The 18,837-nt window shown below is 46.4% G+C and overlaps 1 protein-coding gene and 1 pseudogene across 2 annotated transcripts in view; one reads left to right on the forward strand and one right to left on the reverse strand.

Moving 5' to 3' along the window:
* TNFRSF21 (TNF receptor superfamily member 21) overlaps positions 1–13,777 on the reverse strand; it is a 68,701-nt gene extending 54,924 nt beyond the window's left edge. The window contains exon 1 of one of the 2 annotated variants that reach the window (XM_024122125.2): positions 13,283–13,777. In XM_024122125.2, coding sequence (XP_023977893.1) covers positions 13,283–13,369 — 87 coding nt within the window. In that variant the 5' untranslated portion in view covers positions 13,370–13,777. The remainder of the gene's footprint in view (positions 1–13,282) is intronic. The other variant, XM_055079727.1, reaches the window with a different exon arrangement.
* Positions 13,778–16,463: 2,686 nt separating this feature from the next.
* LOC102989274 (CCA tRNA nucleotidyltransferase 1, mitochondrial-like) lies at positions 16,464–18,504 on the forward strand (annotated as a pseudogene).
* Positions 18,505–18,837: the final 333 nt, after the last annotated feature.

Raw genomic sequence — 18,837 nt, forward strand, 5'->3', positions numbered from 1 at the left:
GACTCTCAACCACTGCGCCACCAGGGAAGCCCAAGCACTACAGAATTTAAAGAATCTTTCATTCAATAAAAAAAAAATAATAAATAATACCTGTTTTTTTACAACACTAACTAAAGAATAAACGTGTAGCCGCCTTTTGATTAAAAACAAAACAAAACAAAACACGGGAGTTCCCTGGAGGTCCAGTGGCTAAGACTATGTGCTTTCACTGCAGAGGGCACTGGGTTGCATAATCCCTAGGTGAGGAGCTAATATCCCACAAGCCGTGAGGTGTGGCCAAAAAAAAAAAAAAAGCACGAAAATATCCGATTCTTGCTAAGTGTGTCAAAGACTCTCGATTAAAAAAACAAAACAAAACACTGTAACCCTAAAACACACCCTACTAGGCTAGGAGCTCACACAAAACAAAACATACAGACTGCATGGCAAGGAGGTAAAAGACAAGCAAGGACCAACTGGCGTTTCCAAACAGGTTTAGAATATAAACTTACTATACAGCAAATGAGAAAACACATGAGGAGAAAGGATTTGTTACTAGTAGGTACACTGGAGACAGAGGGAGAAGAAGTTAAGTCAGCACTTTCCAGAGTGAAATTCCCTGATCTTGTCTCACAAGATGGTCACGATTCTAGGGTCTACAACACCGGTGAACAAACTCCGGCTTTTACACTTTCAATAGTTGGGGAAAAAATATCAAAAGAAGAATAAAATTTTGTTGACACATGAAAAAAATGATTTGAAATTCAAATTTCAGTGTTCACAAATCAAGTTTACTTGGAACACAGCCACACCCATTCTTCTGGGCATTGCCTAGGTCCGCTTTCAAAGTACAGAGGCAGAGTTGAGTAGTTTCCACAGAGATCACAGGGTCTACATGGCCGAAAATACTATCTAGCTCTTTATATATAAAGTTCACCAACCCCTGGTCTAAAAGTTTAGGAAATGCTCCTGATTGGAGCCCTGTCTTGCAGAGGCACAATTAATGGCAGCCTGGTGATGGCTCCAGGAGGCCCAGCGGGAGGGCTGCAGAAAATGGTGACACTTACCTGACCATGAAATCCTTTACTCACACTAGGAGTATAAACATTCTGCAGAACACACTGATGTAGTTCTCACCACCAGCATGATGCTGAATTCCAGAAAGGTTAATAAACCCAACATTAAAAAGATCAAATATAAAATTTAAAGTAATAGCAATAGTTGATTTAGCCCATCTGTAAGGAGATCGATGTCTAGAAATAAAGACGCAGATGTAGAGAATGGACTTGAGGGCACGGGGAGGGGGAAGGGTAAGCTGGGACGAAGTGAGAGAGTGGCATGGACATATACATACACTACCAAATGTAAAGTAGATAGCTAATGGGAAGCAGTCACATAGCACAGGGAGATCAGCTCAGTGCTCTGTGTCCACCTAGAGGGGTGGGATAGGGAGGGTGGGAGGCAGTCACATAGCACAGGGAGATCAGCTCAGTGCTCTGTGTCCACCTAGAGGGGTGGGATAGGGAGGGTGGGAGGGAGACGCCAGAGGGAGGAGATATGGGGGTATATGTTTATGTATAGCTGATTCACTTTGTTATAAAGCAGAAACTAACACACCATTGTAAAGCACTTATATTCCAATAAAGATGTTAAAAAAAGATCAATGTCTGACTGTGAAAACAAAAATCAACAACAAAAAAGAAGATACTCTCAGACACAAAAGAAGATACTCTCATTTTCTGATACTCTCAGAAAATAGGTTTCAGAAATTAACCGAGGGAACTCCCTGGCAGTCCAGTGGTTAGGACTCCACACTTTCAATGCCGTGGCCCGGGTTCAATCCCTGGTCAGGGAACTAAGATCCTGCAAGCCGCACGGCACGGCTGAAAAAAAGAAAAAGAAAAAAAAAAAAGAAATGAACAGAAATGTTTGCATTATGAAATATAAAAACATTAAAAGTGGACTGGAAAAATATATGCCACATACAGCGAATAGAAGCTTATAACTGAAAATGTAAAGAATTAATGCAAAGGAGGTTAACACAAATTCCACTCAATGGTTGAGACAGAATAATTACAAGGGAAATTATCCCATGGATAATTGACGATATCCCTAGCAACTACTGAAATGTATATTTGCACAACCAAGGACCTTTACATGTCTATATTAAAGCAGCATAAATAACTTAAAATGAGAAACTTCAATGTTGGCAGGCTTGTGGGGTAGAAGGTACATTTATAGGTTGCTGGTGATGCTCTTAATGAATTTAGTCTTTTTCTAAAGACAATCTGGCAACATGCAGCACGAGCCATAAAATGGTTCATTCATTTCCTGCGACCCAGCAATTCCGCTTTGGGGAATACACTTCAAATGTACCTCAATTCTGGGAACAGCCCAAAGGGAAAAAGAGCAACTCGTCTGTACAGAGACAACTCTATTAGTGCTGCTTGCTTGCAGTAGGAAAACAGTGACAATAACCCAAGGGTCCGACAACAGGGACACGACTCAACACACTGCCAACCAGAGAAGAGGTGGGCTTAAAAACCGGCGGGCATGAAGACTGCACTGACATAACTCACAGCACCTCAAACTCACATCCAAACTCTGGGTGCCCCAATCCCACCCACTCCTTCCCCAGCCTCCCCTTCAAAGGAATCAGACCATCAAAGACTCAACTCAAGAACCGGAGAGTCACGGGATTTCCCTGGCGGTCCAGTGGTTAGGATTCCGAGCTTCCACCGCGGGGGGGGGGGGCACAGTTTCGACCCCTGTGTCCCCTGGGGAACTAAGATCCCACAAGCCACACGGTGCCAGGGAGCCAGACCTTGATGACTGCCTTCTTTTCACCGCACCTGCCCGCTCGTATTTCACCATCGGGAAACTCTCTTCAAACTCTTGCAAATCTAACTGGTAACCCCCCCCCCGATCTTCACTGCCACCGCCCCAGAACCATCATCTTTCCCCTGAACTATGGCAAAAGGTTCCAACGGGCCTCCTGCATCTACGTTTCTCCTTTCCAACCCATTTTCCACAGATCTGCCGGAGTGATCGATTAAAAAAAAAAAATCTAATTAAAGCCATATTATAACCCTGCTTGCCACTGTACTCTGCGCGATCTCCTGACATATTCGTATCTTTAAAGATCTTGTACGGTCTGGCCTCTGCCCGCCTCTTCAACCTCAGTCCATATGCTCCCTCTATTCACTGAGCATCAACCACAATGGCCTTCTTTCCAGTCTCTGAACACGTAGGCCCTTTCCTACCTCTGGGCCCTTCCACGTGCTGTTCCCTCTTACCGGAATAGTCACCCCTCTGCTCTTTCAGAAGATGAGTCCTTAAATATCAACCCTTCTGTCTTCCCTGAAAAACTATAAACTTCAAGAGGGAGGAACCATTAAATAGCCTTTTACTGTCACATACCCGGAGTCTAGGATGCACCATAAATATTTATTAAATGAATGAAAAATATATCCCTGTAAGATCACAGAAAAATAGCCACATAAAGAAACACAGCACAAGCACGTACATATTAGTTTTAGCTGTACACGAATGGCTGTGGAACAGCCAAGAATAAGAATGAATTGGGAGAGACGTCCACGTCCACTAGGTTCTTCTAGTCTGCCAACTTGCTTATGTTTACAATGTTCTTTGCTGGGAATTCCCTGGCGGTCCAGTGGTTAGGACTCTGTACTTTCACTGCCGAGGGCCCGGGTTCAATCCCTGGTCACAGAACTAAGATCCCCCGAGCGGTGCAACGCGGCTAAAAAAAATAATAATAATACATAAATAAAGTGTTCCTTGTTAATAACTCAAATACCCTTGAGATGTAGCTCAAAGTACTGAGAGATGATCGGTCAAGCTTCCACTACCCTCTAACTTGTCTAGAATGAATGAACAGTTAGTTTACAGCAAAATCCTTCTGGAATTCATTCAACAATCATTTATTGCTTAACTACTATGTGTCGGGGCATTGAGCCAGAAACACAAAGATGAATAGCACATTGTCTGTCGTCAGTAAGAAGCTGAAATGGAGTAACGCTGGCCCTGAGAATTCCACAGGGGGAGGGAAGCATACCCAAATCTTGTCCGATTTGGTATTTCTCCTAGACCAGGTACACAAGATTTCAACCAGAGAGAAGAGCCATAGACTTCCAGAAGTAAAGGAAGAGCAAGGAGTGACTAACGACCAGTTAGATTATTCTGGGAACCTGTCACCATTTGCCTTTGAGTATTTTTCCCCCTTCCCATTCTCCTGACTCTATTAATCCTGGTTATGCTCAACTGGCCATACACCTAAGTTGATATCAGATTATGGTCTTGTCTCTAAAGGGTTCTTTGGGAAACCAGAATGCTAACCTCTTTCCTGGAACCAGTGATAACGTTTCTTCTCACCTTATGCCTTTCTTTAGTCTACTCAGCACCTACAATCTATGAAAACCTTGCTTAGGAGAGCGCTACAAGCGTGATAAACCACACACAAACACATCACATACAAGACCATGAAAATCATGGAGCCCAACCAGTTTCAAAGAGACCTGAAATGAAAAGTTAACAAAGAAAATACTAATAACAGATGAGGCACTGATCCTATACAAATAATCAGGCTGGCAGCAAAGAAAAAACCCCAAGAGTTCCTAAGTTCTCAGGATGAGTTGAAACTGCCATGCTAAGCAGAACCCATGTCATACTGTTACTCACTAAGCAAATATTTTTCAAAATGACCCAAGGAGCAGGAAAGCAAAGCGTGTATTCCCTATTTATAACATTTCAATTTGCAAGAGTATCTTTCCATATTAACCATGGCACCATTCCTCGTCAGAATCACACCATAGGAAAATGCTTGCCAATGGCTCCATGCCCTCCCCTTTCAATACACACACACACACCGGTTGCTCTTACTTTATAATCAGCCCTTTTGGCTAAACTTCCAAATGCCACCGTGGAGCAGAATTGCTCACCCAGTGGAAAGAGAATGTTCGACTCTCAGGTAAAAGCATTCCTTTAACGGGAAACAAAATTCCAGTAAATTAAGGGTACTTGTGCCCTACCCACATCTTGGCAGAAAGAGCAGTGTGTAGGAAGCCAGGCTGGCCTAGATCTGAATTCTCTCTCTGGCAGTTGACAATTGCTTGACCATAACTTCTCCTAAGCCTCATTTCCTATAAAATGGGGCTAATGCTACTACCTCATGGACTTGAAGGTTTTATTGAGATCATTTGTAGAAGGTATTCAACACAATGTCAATGGTACATGCTCAATAAATAGAAGCTTAACAATACCAACATCGATGATTCATATTAACAGCCATTAATATTCCTTCCCTCTGGGCTGTCAGGGCCAAAGCCCTCTTGAAGCCACCGCTGCTCATTTGATTCCAGAACCCATGAACTCACTCCTTTCCTTTCTCCTAAATCCATTCAACTCAGGCTCCTTCTCCCAAAACAGATTAGCAAATGGCTCCAAGAACTAGAGCCACCAAACAGCCCTGGTGGCAAAAGAGCAAATGGAAAATTATATCAGGACTTCCCTGGTGGCCCAGTGGCTAAGAATCCACCTGTCAATGCAGGGGACACAGGTTCGAGCCCTGGTCCGGGAAACTCCCACATGCCTCAGAGCAACTAAGACCGTGTGCCATACGCTCTAGAGTCCGTGAGCCACAACTACTGAGCCCACGTGCCACAACTACTGAAGCCCATGCACCTAGAGCCCGTGCTCTGCAACAAGAGAAGCCACCGCAATGAGAAGCCCACACGTTGCAACAAAGAGTAGCCCCTGCTCGCCACAGCTAGAGAAAGCCCACACATAGCAATGACCCAACGCAGCCAAAAATAAATAAATTAAATAAATTAATTTTAAAAAATTATATCTAGATCAGCTCATGAGCCTTGCTGTGACTTCGTTTATGAAGCCCCCTTTTCTTTATTTTTTTATTATTTTTTTTAAACTTTTTGGTCACGCCACGTGGCATGCAGGATCATAGTTCCCTGACCAGGGATCAAACCCGTGCCCCCTGCAACGGAAGTGCAGAGTCTTAACCACTGGACCACCAGGGAAGTCCCAGAAGCCCCCTCTTTTTTAAATTTGTTTTTGGTGTTTAGAACGAAGCCTTGGACAAAATTTTCAGATATTCTCAAGAGAAGATGGGGCTATAGCACGCTGCCCTGACTCCCCACCCATGCCCTGCCCAATCCCACCCCTGCTTGAGGACCCCCTGAGCACAACTTTCCCACCACTGCAAGCATCCATCATCTCCAAGGCCAGGGTACTGACATGTGCAGAAACTCCAGAGAGCCAGAATCCAGGAGAATGGACCGTTCCTGGAGGCCTTCAGCAGCTCTTACGAAGCGTGAGATCACCACTGCTTTCAAGCAACGGCCTAAACACCCGTGAGCGCCAGGTTTCTACAGCTCTCGTGAGCGTTCAGCAGACACTTAAACATCTGCCAGGTTCCTCCCTACTTATAATCTCTGCCTGGCTCCTATCCTCCTGGACTCAGGCTGGAAATGGGAGGTGGTAGAGTAGCCAGGTGGCAGCACACAAGCCAACTTAGGATGCCTGTTTACTTTTTGGTATTTGACAAATACAAACACTGGGGCAAGGCCAGTATTTATTCACGAGCTCACCCCGCCCCTAAAGAATCGAAGCTCAGCAGCTGCTATCCCGGCAACAATAATGCCCAGTGTCCCGCTAACGCTAAATGGGGATTCAATTTGGGGACCAGGTTAACTCCTATTACGGCTTCCGTTTTCATTCTGTCAAACAGACGTATCTGCGCCTAATGCTCCAGACTGCATACGCTCCAAATGGTCGTTGGGCACATGCCCAAAGGCGATGAGAGACTCTCGTCACCGGAGAGAAGCACCTGAGTTTTCTAGGAAGTTGCCGGGTGACCTGGCTTCACCGGAGTCTGCCAGGCCCGCTTGGAGGAAGAGGGCCAGCAGAGTTAGTGCTTACTGGAAAAAAAGGCATGGCAGTTGACAGAAAGAAAAGTCACTCAATTCACACTGGCCCCTGAATAATCTGATGATGCATCTGACCATTTCCCATCACACACACACACACACACACACACACACACACACACACACACACAATTAATAAAGTTTACTTGAGCCAGTTATAGTTTGAATGCTTTATAAAGGGCCGGCTGAGTACAAAACCAATTTGCAACTTCTCTATGGAATCTCCGAAGAGACGTTACCTCTCATCCTCACAGATGGAGTCAAGTGTAAGGTGAAATGTGATGTCTTCTGATCTACAAGCAGACTGAGCCCACGCTCAGTACAGTTACACAGGGCACCTGCTGGAGCCAGCTCAAGCCCACACACACTCACCCCATCCACCTGGAGAAAGGGGCCTTCTGCAAACAGTGCTGGAAAAGACAGCATTAACTGTGCTAACCACATCTAGCTTGAAAGACTCTGTCCAAATTTAGCCACACTAAAATATGTGATCTAGCCGGTTGGTGGACCTATGCCGATTTAGTCCCAGGTACTTTCTCAACTTAAGGTAGCATGCATTCCATGACAAGGAATCGTTTTCTCGCTGATTTGGTGCGCCTGTGTATTTTCTTTACACGGTAGGTTTGTTTATTTGTTTCGGACTGGGCCTGAGACAGATTCAGCCATGTGCCTTTAGAAACAGTTGAGATGAGAATTCAGATGAGAAAGCTCGATCCCATTCTACACATTTTTTTTTTTTTTTTTTTTCCTGCGGTACGCGGGCCTCTCACCGTTATGGCCTCTCCCGTTGCGGAGCACAGGCTCCGGATGCGCAGGCTCAGCGGCCATGGCTCACGGGCCCAGCCGCTCCGTGGCATGTGGGATCCTCCCAGACCAGGGCACGAACCTGTGTCCCTTGCATCGGCAGGCGGACTCTCAACTACTGCACCACCAGGGAAGCCCCCATTCTATACATTTTGACAATAGGGATGGGAGATTCCCGGGGTACATGAGAAACCCTGCCTTCCGGGACAGGTCTGCATTCCCTACTCTTCTGAGTCATAAGTCACTTTCCCTACCAAGGCTAGTAGATATTATTCTGAGAGTAGGAAGACATTTCTTCTTCTGACTTTCAGACTAAAAGCCAAAATTATTTCAAGTAGTTTAAAGATGTTAACATCTATCACATTTTGTGTATTACTTTGAGTATAGTACATTCATCCACTGATTCTTTCTGAACGCGTGAAACCCAACCAGCACTATTGATAGCCATGTACGTTTATACACCATATAAATTGCACCTGAGGGGCCAGATCCAAATCCTAATTCATCCCCGGCCTCCCACAGTGCCTCTCACAGTAAGCGCTCAATGTAGGTTTGTCAACATGAAAAAATAATTTGCTTCCCCAATCTAGGCTGTTTTTACCCCACCAGTTTTCCCTTCTGGTTTTCACACTCTAGGATTGTGGAGTTCAAGTACATAAAAAAGAGAAAATCTTTTGGATATAACATCAGCTCTAATCTAAAGTTCTCCTCGAACTTGTCACTAAGTCCATCCAGGACTTCAGCTCCAGCCAGCTACTCCACACCGAACTAGTCAAGGAGCCAAAGTCAAATGCCAGGATACTAGATAATTAACTTTGATAAGCAAAGGTCAGGAGATGGCATTAAGCTAGACATCTAGTCTCAAAGACAGTGACAAACACCATACTTGGGAGTTTCTAGACTAGCACAGCTGAAGGATCTTACAGCAACTGTCCTATCTGGAAGTCATAATCTGTGCAGATTAGTGGTTTCTAAAAATTCAGACCTCATTTCCTTATCAATTACGGCTCCCTTCTTCTGACTGTCCCATGGCCAATATTCTATCTGTCCAGTCAAAGGAACTCCCTGAGGGCAAGAGACATCTTTGAGTGTTGTGTCATACCGGGCAAGCCCTTCTAGGGCATTCCTTAACACTGACACAAACCTTAAGGTCTCACTTATCTGCTCTCCAGACTTTGGGCCTGAAACACGCAATATTGTTTTTTGGTTTTTTGGCTTTTTAAAAAATAGATTTTATTTATTTATTTTTGGCTGCATTGGGTCTTCGTTGCTGCGCACAGGCTCTCTCCAGCTGCGGCGAGCGGGGGCCACTCTTCGCTGAGGTACGGGGGCCCCTCATCGCGGTGGCCTCTCCTGTTGTGGAGCATGGGCTCCAGGAATGTGGGCTTCAGCAGTTGTGGCACACAGCCTCAGTAGTTGTGGTGCACGGGCTTAGTTGCTCCGTGGCATGTGGGATCTTCCTGGACCAGGGCTTGAACCCGTGTCCCCTGCACTGGCAGGCAGATTCTCAACCACTGTGCCACCAGGGAAGCCCTGAAACACGCAATATTTTGCCTTAGAGTGTGTGGTTCACTTTCCAATATCACACAGACATCTCAACGCATCAGAAACGGGGCTTTCGGACTTCCCTGGTGACGCAGTGGTTAAGAATCCGCCTGCCAATGCAGGGGACACGGGTTCGAGCCCTGCTCCGGAAAGATCTCACATGCCACGGAGCAACTAAGCCCGTGCACCGCAACTACTGAGCCTGTACTCTAGAGCCCGCAAGCCACAACTACTGAAGCCCGCGAGCCTAGAGCCCGTGCTCCACAACTAGAGAAAGCCCACACGCAGCAACAAAGACCCAACGCAGCCAAAAATAAACAAATTAATTAATTAAAAACAAAAAAGAAACAAGGACTTCCCTGGCGGTCCAGTGGTTAAGACTCTGTGCTTCCACTGCACAGGGCGTGGGTTCAATCCCTGGCCAGGGAACTAAGATCCCACAAGCTACGTGGTGTGGCAAAACAACAACAACAACAACAACAACAACAAAAATAAACGCATCAGAAACAGAAGTGCAAGCAGCGAAAATACTTTCCTCCAAAGGCACTCATGTAATTCTCATCAATGTCCTGCAACAAACCAAACCACCAGCCTCAACTCTCCCCCAGTGAGCCTTCTCTCCTGTTACGTTTCATCATCCGGCAATTTGGAGTTGTGAAACCCGCAGAGTGGCACAGGAGGGAGGCATGAAGTGGGAGAGGGAGTCAGGCTGTCCTGGGTCCCAGCCCCAGTGCCATCATCCCTTGGGAGCTGGGTGGCCCAGGACAATCAATGAAGTTTTTGCAGCCTCCATTTTCCCAACTGTAAAATGGAAATCATCGCACCTGCTTCAGAGATGTTGGGAGTAAGAGAGATACTCTCTATAAAGCACCTGACACATACAATAATAATAATCATATTATATGTTATATATATACATATTATATATTATATAAATTTTTTTTTTTTTTTTTTTTTTGCGGTACGCGGGCCTCTCACTGCTGTGGCCTCTCCCGTTGCGGAGCACAGGCTCCGGATGCACAGGCCCAGTGGCCATGGCTCACGGATCCAGCCGCTCCGCGGCATGTGGAATCTTCCCGGACCGGGGCACGAACCCGTATTCCCTGCATCGGCAGGCGGACTCTCAACCACTGCGCCACCAGGGAAGCCCTATATAAAGATTTTTTAAAGGTTATAGTAAGTTCTCTTTCAGTTAGCCTGTCATCACAGGAAAGAAACAGTCAAAAATGATGACAATAACAAATACTGTCACCCAAAAAAGGAGATATTTGAAAGAAGAGTGATGGAAAGCCATAATAAAAAGACATTGTATTGGGTTTATTATTTTTGAAGCTAACGGCAATGAATGGGTAGGGCATTATCTCCCCACTGGCCCTGGTAGTGTTCTGAGCGTGCTTCCGTGTCTACCTGAGCTCCAGTACCTGGAGTCTGTCATTTTCACATGGCCAAGAATCCCAGTGGGATAAAGAATCCTTATAACAATGTCATGAGGTCATCATTTTTTTTTTTTGGCCGTGACTTGCAGCATGCAAGATCTTAATTCCCTGACCAGGGATTGAACCCGTGCCCCCTGTAATGGGAGCGTGGAGTCTTAACCACTAGACAGCCAGGGAAGTCCCATGAGATCATCATTTTATACACTAACAATGCCTGGGCTGAGGACTGGAGCTTGCAGAGTGGGAATGGGAAAAATAAAAGACATTGCCTCCCCACCCCGGTGACCCCTGGTCCACCCTCTCAGTTTCCCTTCAGGACAAAGGGGTCAACTCTAGGTCATTTCATGAACTGAAGTGGAATCTTTCTATCATAATTAGCAGAAGAATAAGGACTCTTATTTTAGTTAATATCTCGAGATTGCTTCTAAACACAACTATAAATTTTTTTTTTTAAAGACAGCCAAACTTACATTCTCAAGTCTTCAGTTGCCAATCCAGTGCACAATTTTTAGGTCAACTGGACTTAATGATTTCGGTAAAGGAGCTGGGCTCTTTCTCCGGAGGTTAAAGCAAGCTGCACTTTGATTACATTCTGACCTTACTTTAAACATCTCATGCAGAAATGGAAAGTCAATGAAATATTGCACTGACTTGAGACTTAATCCACTAATGGACTCTATGGGGAGCATAATGATCAGATGTGTTGGAGGGGCTGGACAGGCATGTAGTGGGGTGGCACGTAGTGGGGTACAGTAGTAGATCTAAGGCTGACAATGAGGCAGCTGAAAGATGGACCTACTTCACCTTAGGATCAATGTTCCCTGGGCCTTAGATGGGTTTCTCTCCACACCAAGACTGTCCGATCCAGGTTCACTGCTTTAAGAGACCTTCCCCCCTACTGCTCATCATCCACCACCCTTGAGTCAACGATAAAAATCTTGGGCTTCCCTGGTGGCGCAGTGGTTGAGAGTCCGCCTGTCGATGCAGGGGACACGGGTTCGTGCCCCGGTCCGGGAAGATCCCACATGCCGCGGAGCGGCTGGGCCCGTGAGCCATGGCCGCTGAGCCTGCGCGTCCAGAGCCTGTGCTCTGAAACGGGAGAGGCCACAACAGTGAGAGGCCCGCGTACCGGAAAAAAAAAAAAAAAAAAAAAAAAATCTTGACTTTGCCATTTCTATAAAATGGGCAGAAAAGGGTCTTTGAAGGAAGACTGGGACTTGCCTCATTATAAATGCTAACTGCACCAAACTTTTCTTTAGTCTCTCTCTTCCCCTTTAAAACACACCCTTACACAGGGAACCAGAGTGTCTGTAGGATGAATTCCCAGGCCATAGCAACTGCAATGCCCTGGGATCTAAGAGATCTTGGCTGCCCAGGCATTAAGCCCTTTTCGGGAAGGAGACAGCAAGCCTGCCTTTCCCTGACACAGCCCTGCCATGAAAATAGGCTCTTGTTTTTTGTTTTTGTTCGGCCTTTAGCTAAGAATCTCCATCCTCCTTGAAGAGACAAAAAGATATGCACGGGAAGCTTATGGTGGCTCGGGTTGGATCTTAAATCAATTTTCTTCCCCCTAACTCATCCCATCCCCCCTAACATTTGCAAAGAAGGGGAAGGGTTCTGGGGAAGTTGGGGATAAGTTTTGGGTCAAAGGTGCTTTCAGGCTCTGATCAGATAAGTGACGGAGAGAACTACCTACACGGCACGCCCTGGAGCTGAATGCAGACCGAGTGCAGAAGGAGGAAGCTGCCTCACCCAGCAGGCTCACCTGTCCGGCCACAGGTAAGCGAGCGATAGGAAAGACTGGAGAAAATTCAGCTTCCTTTATGGAGAGCTCTCTCCACCTCCCCCAACTCAAGTGCCAACGCGCTGGCTGCCTGGCTGCGAGCCGGCGCTTTGGAGGCGCCTGGGAGCGGGTCTCAGGGTTCTTCTTTGGGCGTGCCGAAGCCGGGACACACCCAGCCAAGGCGGAGAGATGGGGGAGGGGGCAAGGCGCCCGCGCGGAAGGCTAGGCGCGGATGCACGCGGCGGTCTGGGGAGCCGGCGCGCACAGGTCCCGCGCTCTCCCACTGCGGTAGCATCCCGACATGACACTGCAGCTGCAACAAAGCGGCGGCCGCCGCCAGCCTCGGCGCCCACCCCGCGGCGCCAGCCCCACTCCACGCGGCAGGGGCAGCGGCCGGTGGCCGTGGGGGTGCGTGGAGGGGATGGAGGCACCCGGAGGGGCCGAGGAGGGGGAGAAGCCCTGAAATGCGCAGGAAGCCCGGTGGCCACCTCCCGCACCTCGCCCGGCGCAGCCAGACTGCAAGGAAAACAATTCGCCTTCATTCCGGAGTCCCGGCTGAGCCCTACGGCTCCCCCAAATGACCCGATCCGAGCCCTCCGCTGTGTTGCCTTCCGTCGGTCGCAAACCTCCCGACCCAGCCGGCCGGACCCCAGCCCCCCGCAGCCCCGGCCCGGGGACCCGCCCGGCTCCCGGAGCGCGGTGCCTTCTGTTCCCGCGCGGCCGCCGCCCCCGGCTCCCCCCGCCCCGCGCCCCCAGCAACCCCGAGCTCTCACCAGGAAAAGGGAGCCCGCGATCATCGTGGCTCCGGCGATGCGGCTGCAGGAGGCCGGGGCGGTGCTGCTGCTCGCGGAGATCCCCATGGCTGAGCCCGGGGCTCGCAGGGCGCCCGGGGCGCGTGGCCCCCCGGCAGCTGGAATCAGCGGCTGCTTCTGCCCAGCGCCGCATCCACCGCCGCCTCCCGAGCCGGGAGCCCATCTACCTCCAACACCCCATGTGCGCTGCGGCAGCCGGACAGCCCGACAGAGGAGGGAGGCGGCGAGGGAGGCTCCGGGGGCGCTCAGCACCTGCCCAGCTGCGCGGCTGCCCGGGCGGGGAGAAGCAGCCGCGGCTGCAACCCGCGCCTCCCCGTGCTCTCCTCCGACAGCGGCTGCGGAGAACCAGGGAGGAGGGCTGGGCGCGAGAGAGCGAAGGAACAACTTCCCATAGCGAAGCCTCCAGCCGCTGCCAACCACCCTCCTCCGCTGCCCAGACCGGCCGGCGAGGGAATGAGTCGGGTGGCCGCCGGGCGCGGGGACACACGTGGTGGTGCTGAAGGGGCGGGGAATCGGCCCTTTGTGATGTCACCGCGAAGGAGGCCGGCTCTTTGTGCGATCAGAAGTGGGAAGGCGGTCCAGGAGGAGCGAGGAGGTTGAAGATGCCGCCTGGCGTTCGCCGAAGAAATTGCAGCTGCTTATTGACCCAGGGGAAGCTTTGCGAAGGTATGCACACCCTTGCCCCAAATTTACTTCCTTTTCTAAGATGATTCTCAGTAAATTATTTTCTGCGACAGACGCCTTGCTATTGCTTCTGGCTCAATGATTAAGGACAGCAAACGACCATAAAGCATTAGATCAACTGTATGCCATAAATAGACCAGCAACTTGGTTCTCAAACGTTAGTTGCGCTTTAGAAGCAGCTGGGGAGTTTAAAACCTACGCGTTGATGCCTGGTCCTACCCCAGAGATTCTGATTTACTTGGAACAGGATGTGGCCTGGGCATTGGGATATTTTTCAGTTCTCCAGGTGATTTGAGGAGATTATGGAGCAAAGTTTGAAATCCTCTGGGCTAACGAATGCAGTTAAGGAAATCCAGACTAAAAAATTCCAAACCCGGAGTCCGCGGAAGCTGGGTCCGTGGATGGTCTTCCAGAGGTCTTGGAAATCCTTGAAATACGTGGGCCGGTGCATTTTCCTAAATAAAGGATCCAAAGTTTTGAATCAGACTATCACAGAGATAAGAAACACCCTTCCCCTCAAAAAAAAGTGTTAAAAAATTCTGAGTTGAGTTCCAAATGCCTTTGTGGGATGTGAGTGGGAGTGGGTAGAGAGGGAGGTAATATTTCTGCCTCAGAAGTAAGAGCAACCAGAGCATTCCCTTGGTTGGCTGGCATCTCCTGCATTTCTCAATGTGAGAGAGGACCTGGCCTCCCTTTCTTTGTCTCTCCTGGGGGGAGGGCAGAGTCTCCTGAGGGTGGCCACCATTTCTGGTACAGTGTCCATCCTCTAGGTTCTGCCAGCACAGGGCACACTGTATTGAAATCACCTCTTTGGCCATCTGGATCATACCACTCATTTGTGAACCCAATGGTGCTGGGCTTCTTCTAGCTTTCCTTGACCCCTTCTACTTCAAGATAACACACTTTCTCAATTTTCTGCTTCAAGACTCAATACAGTACTCCTGAACGTAACTTACCAAGGCAGAGGTGCCAGCTATTTATTTTCTTATTCAAATATTGTGCTTTGGCCTTTGTACTATGCACACTTGGAAGGTGCTGAAAATTAATCTGAGGATTAATTCCAATCTATTCTTTCAAACATCTGTCAGTAAAGAAAAGCGTTGTCCATAAATATCGGAGCAGGCGGAGCCATAATATGTAACCGCTGGTGAAAGTCAAAGAAGTTCTAGAAAACATTACCACTAAATATGGAGTTTGGGGGAAAGGATTATGTTTGGACTTGAATTTCTCTAGCTAGTTCCAGAAGTTCAAAAGAGGGAGGGAGATGCATTGTGCCTCCATAGATAACAGCTTCATTTATTTCTTCAAAAAGTCAAATGACTGGTCAGTACCATCATAAGTCTTGTTTAGGGAATTCCCTGGAAGTCCAGTGGTTAGGACTTGGTGCTTTCACTGCAGGGGTCCAGGTTCAATCCCTGGTCAGGGAACTAAGATCCTACAAAACCCCGTGGAGTGCCCCCCCGCAACAAAAAAAAGTCTTATTTAAAAGAAGTTGCATAGATGTTAAAAGAAAAAAAAAGAGAGAGCAGTTGTTCGTTAGTCCATTTAACTCCTTCCGTCCAAACTTACATTTCTCAAAGTAGGTTCTGATTGATTCACTCCATGAAATCCAGCAAATTTAGAGTTTAGAGTTTGGGTTCCTACGTAGGCAGAAGTCCTTTCTCAACTGTCTGTCTTCCTGAAATCTAAAAGAAATCTGAATTGTGCTTCCAGTGCTTTCAAATTTCATCATTTCACATAAATTTGAAATCGAACATCCATTTTGAGAGATGAAAAATTCCCTCAATCCTGTTTACTACTACTAACATTTAAATAATTGTCCCTCTATATGAGTGATAGATTGTGAATAGTTAGAATCTCAATAGAGTGTGAAACTTTATTACTTTGAATTAAAATATATAAATGCTTTTCGTTTCACTTTGTAAAAATTCTTCAACTGTTAAAAAAAAATTCTTCAACTGTTGATTAACTCATTGCCACATTTTCAGAATGGTCCCTTAGTCATGTGTATTTTCTGGGAAAGGATAGAAATTCAGTAACGCGTAAGGATTACCTTTGCCCTGTCTTTGCCGTAAAATCACCCTTCAACCCCCATCTCCTCACACACGTAGTGGCTTCGGGATTTTTCTGTTTTTGCCAATGCTGCCCAGTTCTCCTAGTTTCCCAGCTTCAAAGTCATTGTTAATTCCTTCCTCTCCCTTAGTCCATTTCCAGTCCATCTGCTTTTTCTATCCTCTTGTTTCCATTTTCAGTCTTTCTATTTCTCTGATTATATATCTGGACACCGGAGAAATCACCAAAATTACATCTTGCCTTGAGTTCTGCCTTATTTTTTCATTTATCCTGCACATGCTTGACAATTCTAGTAAATTTTCAATTTTTAAGAATGTAAGTACGAAGTGCGCGCGGCGAGGACGGCTCAGCAGGGCCCACGTGTGGTTGGTGACTTGCTCCCCAGATGCTGAGGTGCCTGGGTCCCTGGCGCAGGCAGATTGCTGAGCTGCAGCTGGAGTGCACTGTGCCCTCTGAAGCACTCTCTGTTTACGATGAAGCCGCAGTCTCCAGAATTCCGGTCACTTTTCACAGAAGGCTTGAAGAGTCTGACAGAATTATCCGTCAAAGAAAATCATGAACTAAGAATAGCAGGAAGAGCAGTGAGGGATTTATTAAGTGGAGTAAAGCCTCAGGATGTGGATTTTGTTACCCTTGCTCAAATGAAGGAGCTGTTTCAGTCGGTTGACATTCAGCACTCATATGATCAACAACAAAGGAAAAAAGCACGGGACGAATAGAATTACCATACGACCCAGCAATCCCACTCCTGGGCATATACCCTGAGAAAACCATCATTCAAAAAGAGTCATGTACCACAGAGTTCATTGCAGCTCTATTTACAATAGCCAGGACGTGGAAGCAACCTAAGTGTCCATCATCAGATGAATGGATAAAGAAGATGTGGCACATATATACAATGGAATATTACTCAGACATAAAAAGAAATGAAATTGAGTTCTTTGTAGTGAGGTGGATGGACCTAGAGTCTGTCATACAGAGTGAAGTAAGTCAGAAAGAGAAAAACAAATACCGTATGCTAACACATATATATGGAATCTAAGAAAAAAAAAAAGGTCATGAAGAACCTAGGGGTAAGACGGGAATAAAGACACAGACGACTAGAGAATGGACTTGAGGACACGGGGAGGGGGAAGGGTAAGCTGTGACAAAGTGAGAGAGTGGCATGGACATATACACACTACCAAACGTAGGGTGGATAGCTAGTGGGAAGCAGCTGCGTAGCACAGGGAGATCAGCTCGGCGGTTTGTGACCACCTAGGGATAGGGAGGGTGGGAGGGAGGGAGACACAAGAGGGAAGAGATGTGGGAACATATGTATATGTATAACTGATTCACTTTGTTATAAAGCAGAAACTAACACACCATTGTAAAGCAATTATACTCCAATAAAGATGTTAAAAAAAAAAAAAAAGAAATCAGATGTTCAAATTTAGGAAAAAAAAAAAGCCCGGGACAATCACTGTCAGGCTTCATGAAGAAAATTTTAAGTTACTACGCATTTACGTTGCTGCTGAGGGAAGACATGCTGAGGTCAAATTCACAACTGACTGGCAGAAAGATGCCGAACACAGAGAGATCTCACTAGAAATTCTATGTTTTTAGGTTTTGATGGTACTTTATTTGACTACTTTAATGGTTATGAAGATTTAAAAAATAAGAAAGTTAGATTTGTTGGACAAGCTAGACAGAGGATAAAAAAAGATTATCTTTGATTTAAGATATTTCAGATTTTATGGGAAAATTGTAGACACACCTGGTGACCACGATCCTGAGACTTCGGAAGCAATTGCAGAAAATGCAAAAGGCTTGGCTGGAATATCAGGAGAGAGGATTTGGGTGGACCTGAAAAAAATTCTTACTGGTAACCATGTAAATCATTTGATTCACCTCATCTATGATCTTGTTGTGGCTCCTTACATGGGCTTATCTGCTAATGCAAGTTTAGAAGAATTTAACAAAGTCAGTAAAAGTGTTGAAGGTTTTTCGCCAAAGCCAATGACTCTCTTGACCTCATTGTTCAAAGTACAAGGTGACGTCACAAAATTGGATCGGAGGTTGAAGATTTCAAAAAAAGAGAAGAATCTTGGTTTATTTATAGTTAAAAACAGGAAAGATTTAATTAAAGCAACAGATAGTTCCGAACCGTTGAAACCCTATCTAGACTTCATCATAGATTCTAGAGAATCTGATGCAACTGCTCGTGTGTGTGAATTCTTCAAGTACCAAGGAGAGCACGGTCTTCTGAAGAAGATGCAGCAGTGGTCATTCCTCCATTTCCTAGAAGTGGCCATGACATCAGAAAAGTGGGCATTTCTTCTGGAAAAGAAATTGGGGCTCTCTTACAGCAGTTGCGAGAACAGTGGAAGAAAAGTGGTTACCAAATGGAAAAAGATGAACTGCTAAGTTACATAAGGAAGACCTAAAATTGATGAGAGCTGGCAGAAGATTTTTGCCAGTCATAGCATCTTTGTGTGCTATGGGCAAATAGCAATTTTGGACCTTGATGAAACAATTTTGAAAAGCATATTTCTATTAAAGCCCTGCTAAGAGGAAGTGTGACAAACAAACCCTCAGTATATTAACAGAGGCTATGTTGCAAGAAAGGGAGCCTCAGAAATGACTGCACACAGGTCAGTAATTAAATGTATTATAAAATAATCCACTGAAATATTTATGTACTATTAAGATATATATTTGGACCCAACACTGTAGAATTCCTACTATGCTATATAGGAAGTATGCAGATTTAGCTATTT

The sequence above is a fragment of the Physeter macrocephalus genome, chromosome 18 (assembly GCF_002837175.3).
Source record: "Physeter macrocephalus isolate SW-GA chromosome 18, ASM283717v5, whole genome shotgun sequence".
Taxonomy (NCBI): Eukaryota; Metazoa; Chordata; class Mammalia; order Artiodactyla; family Physeteridae; genus Physeter; species Physeter macrocephalus.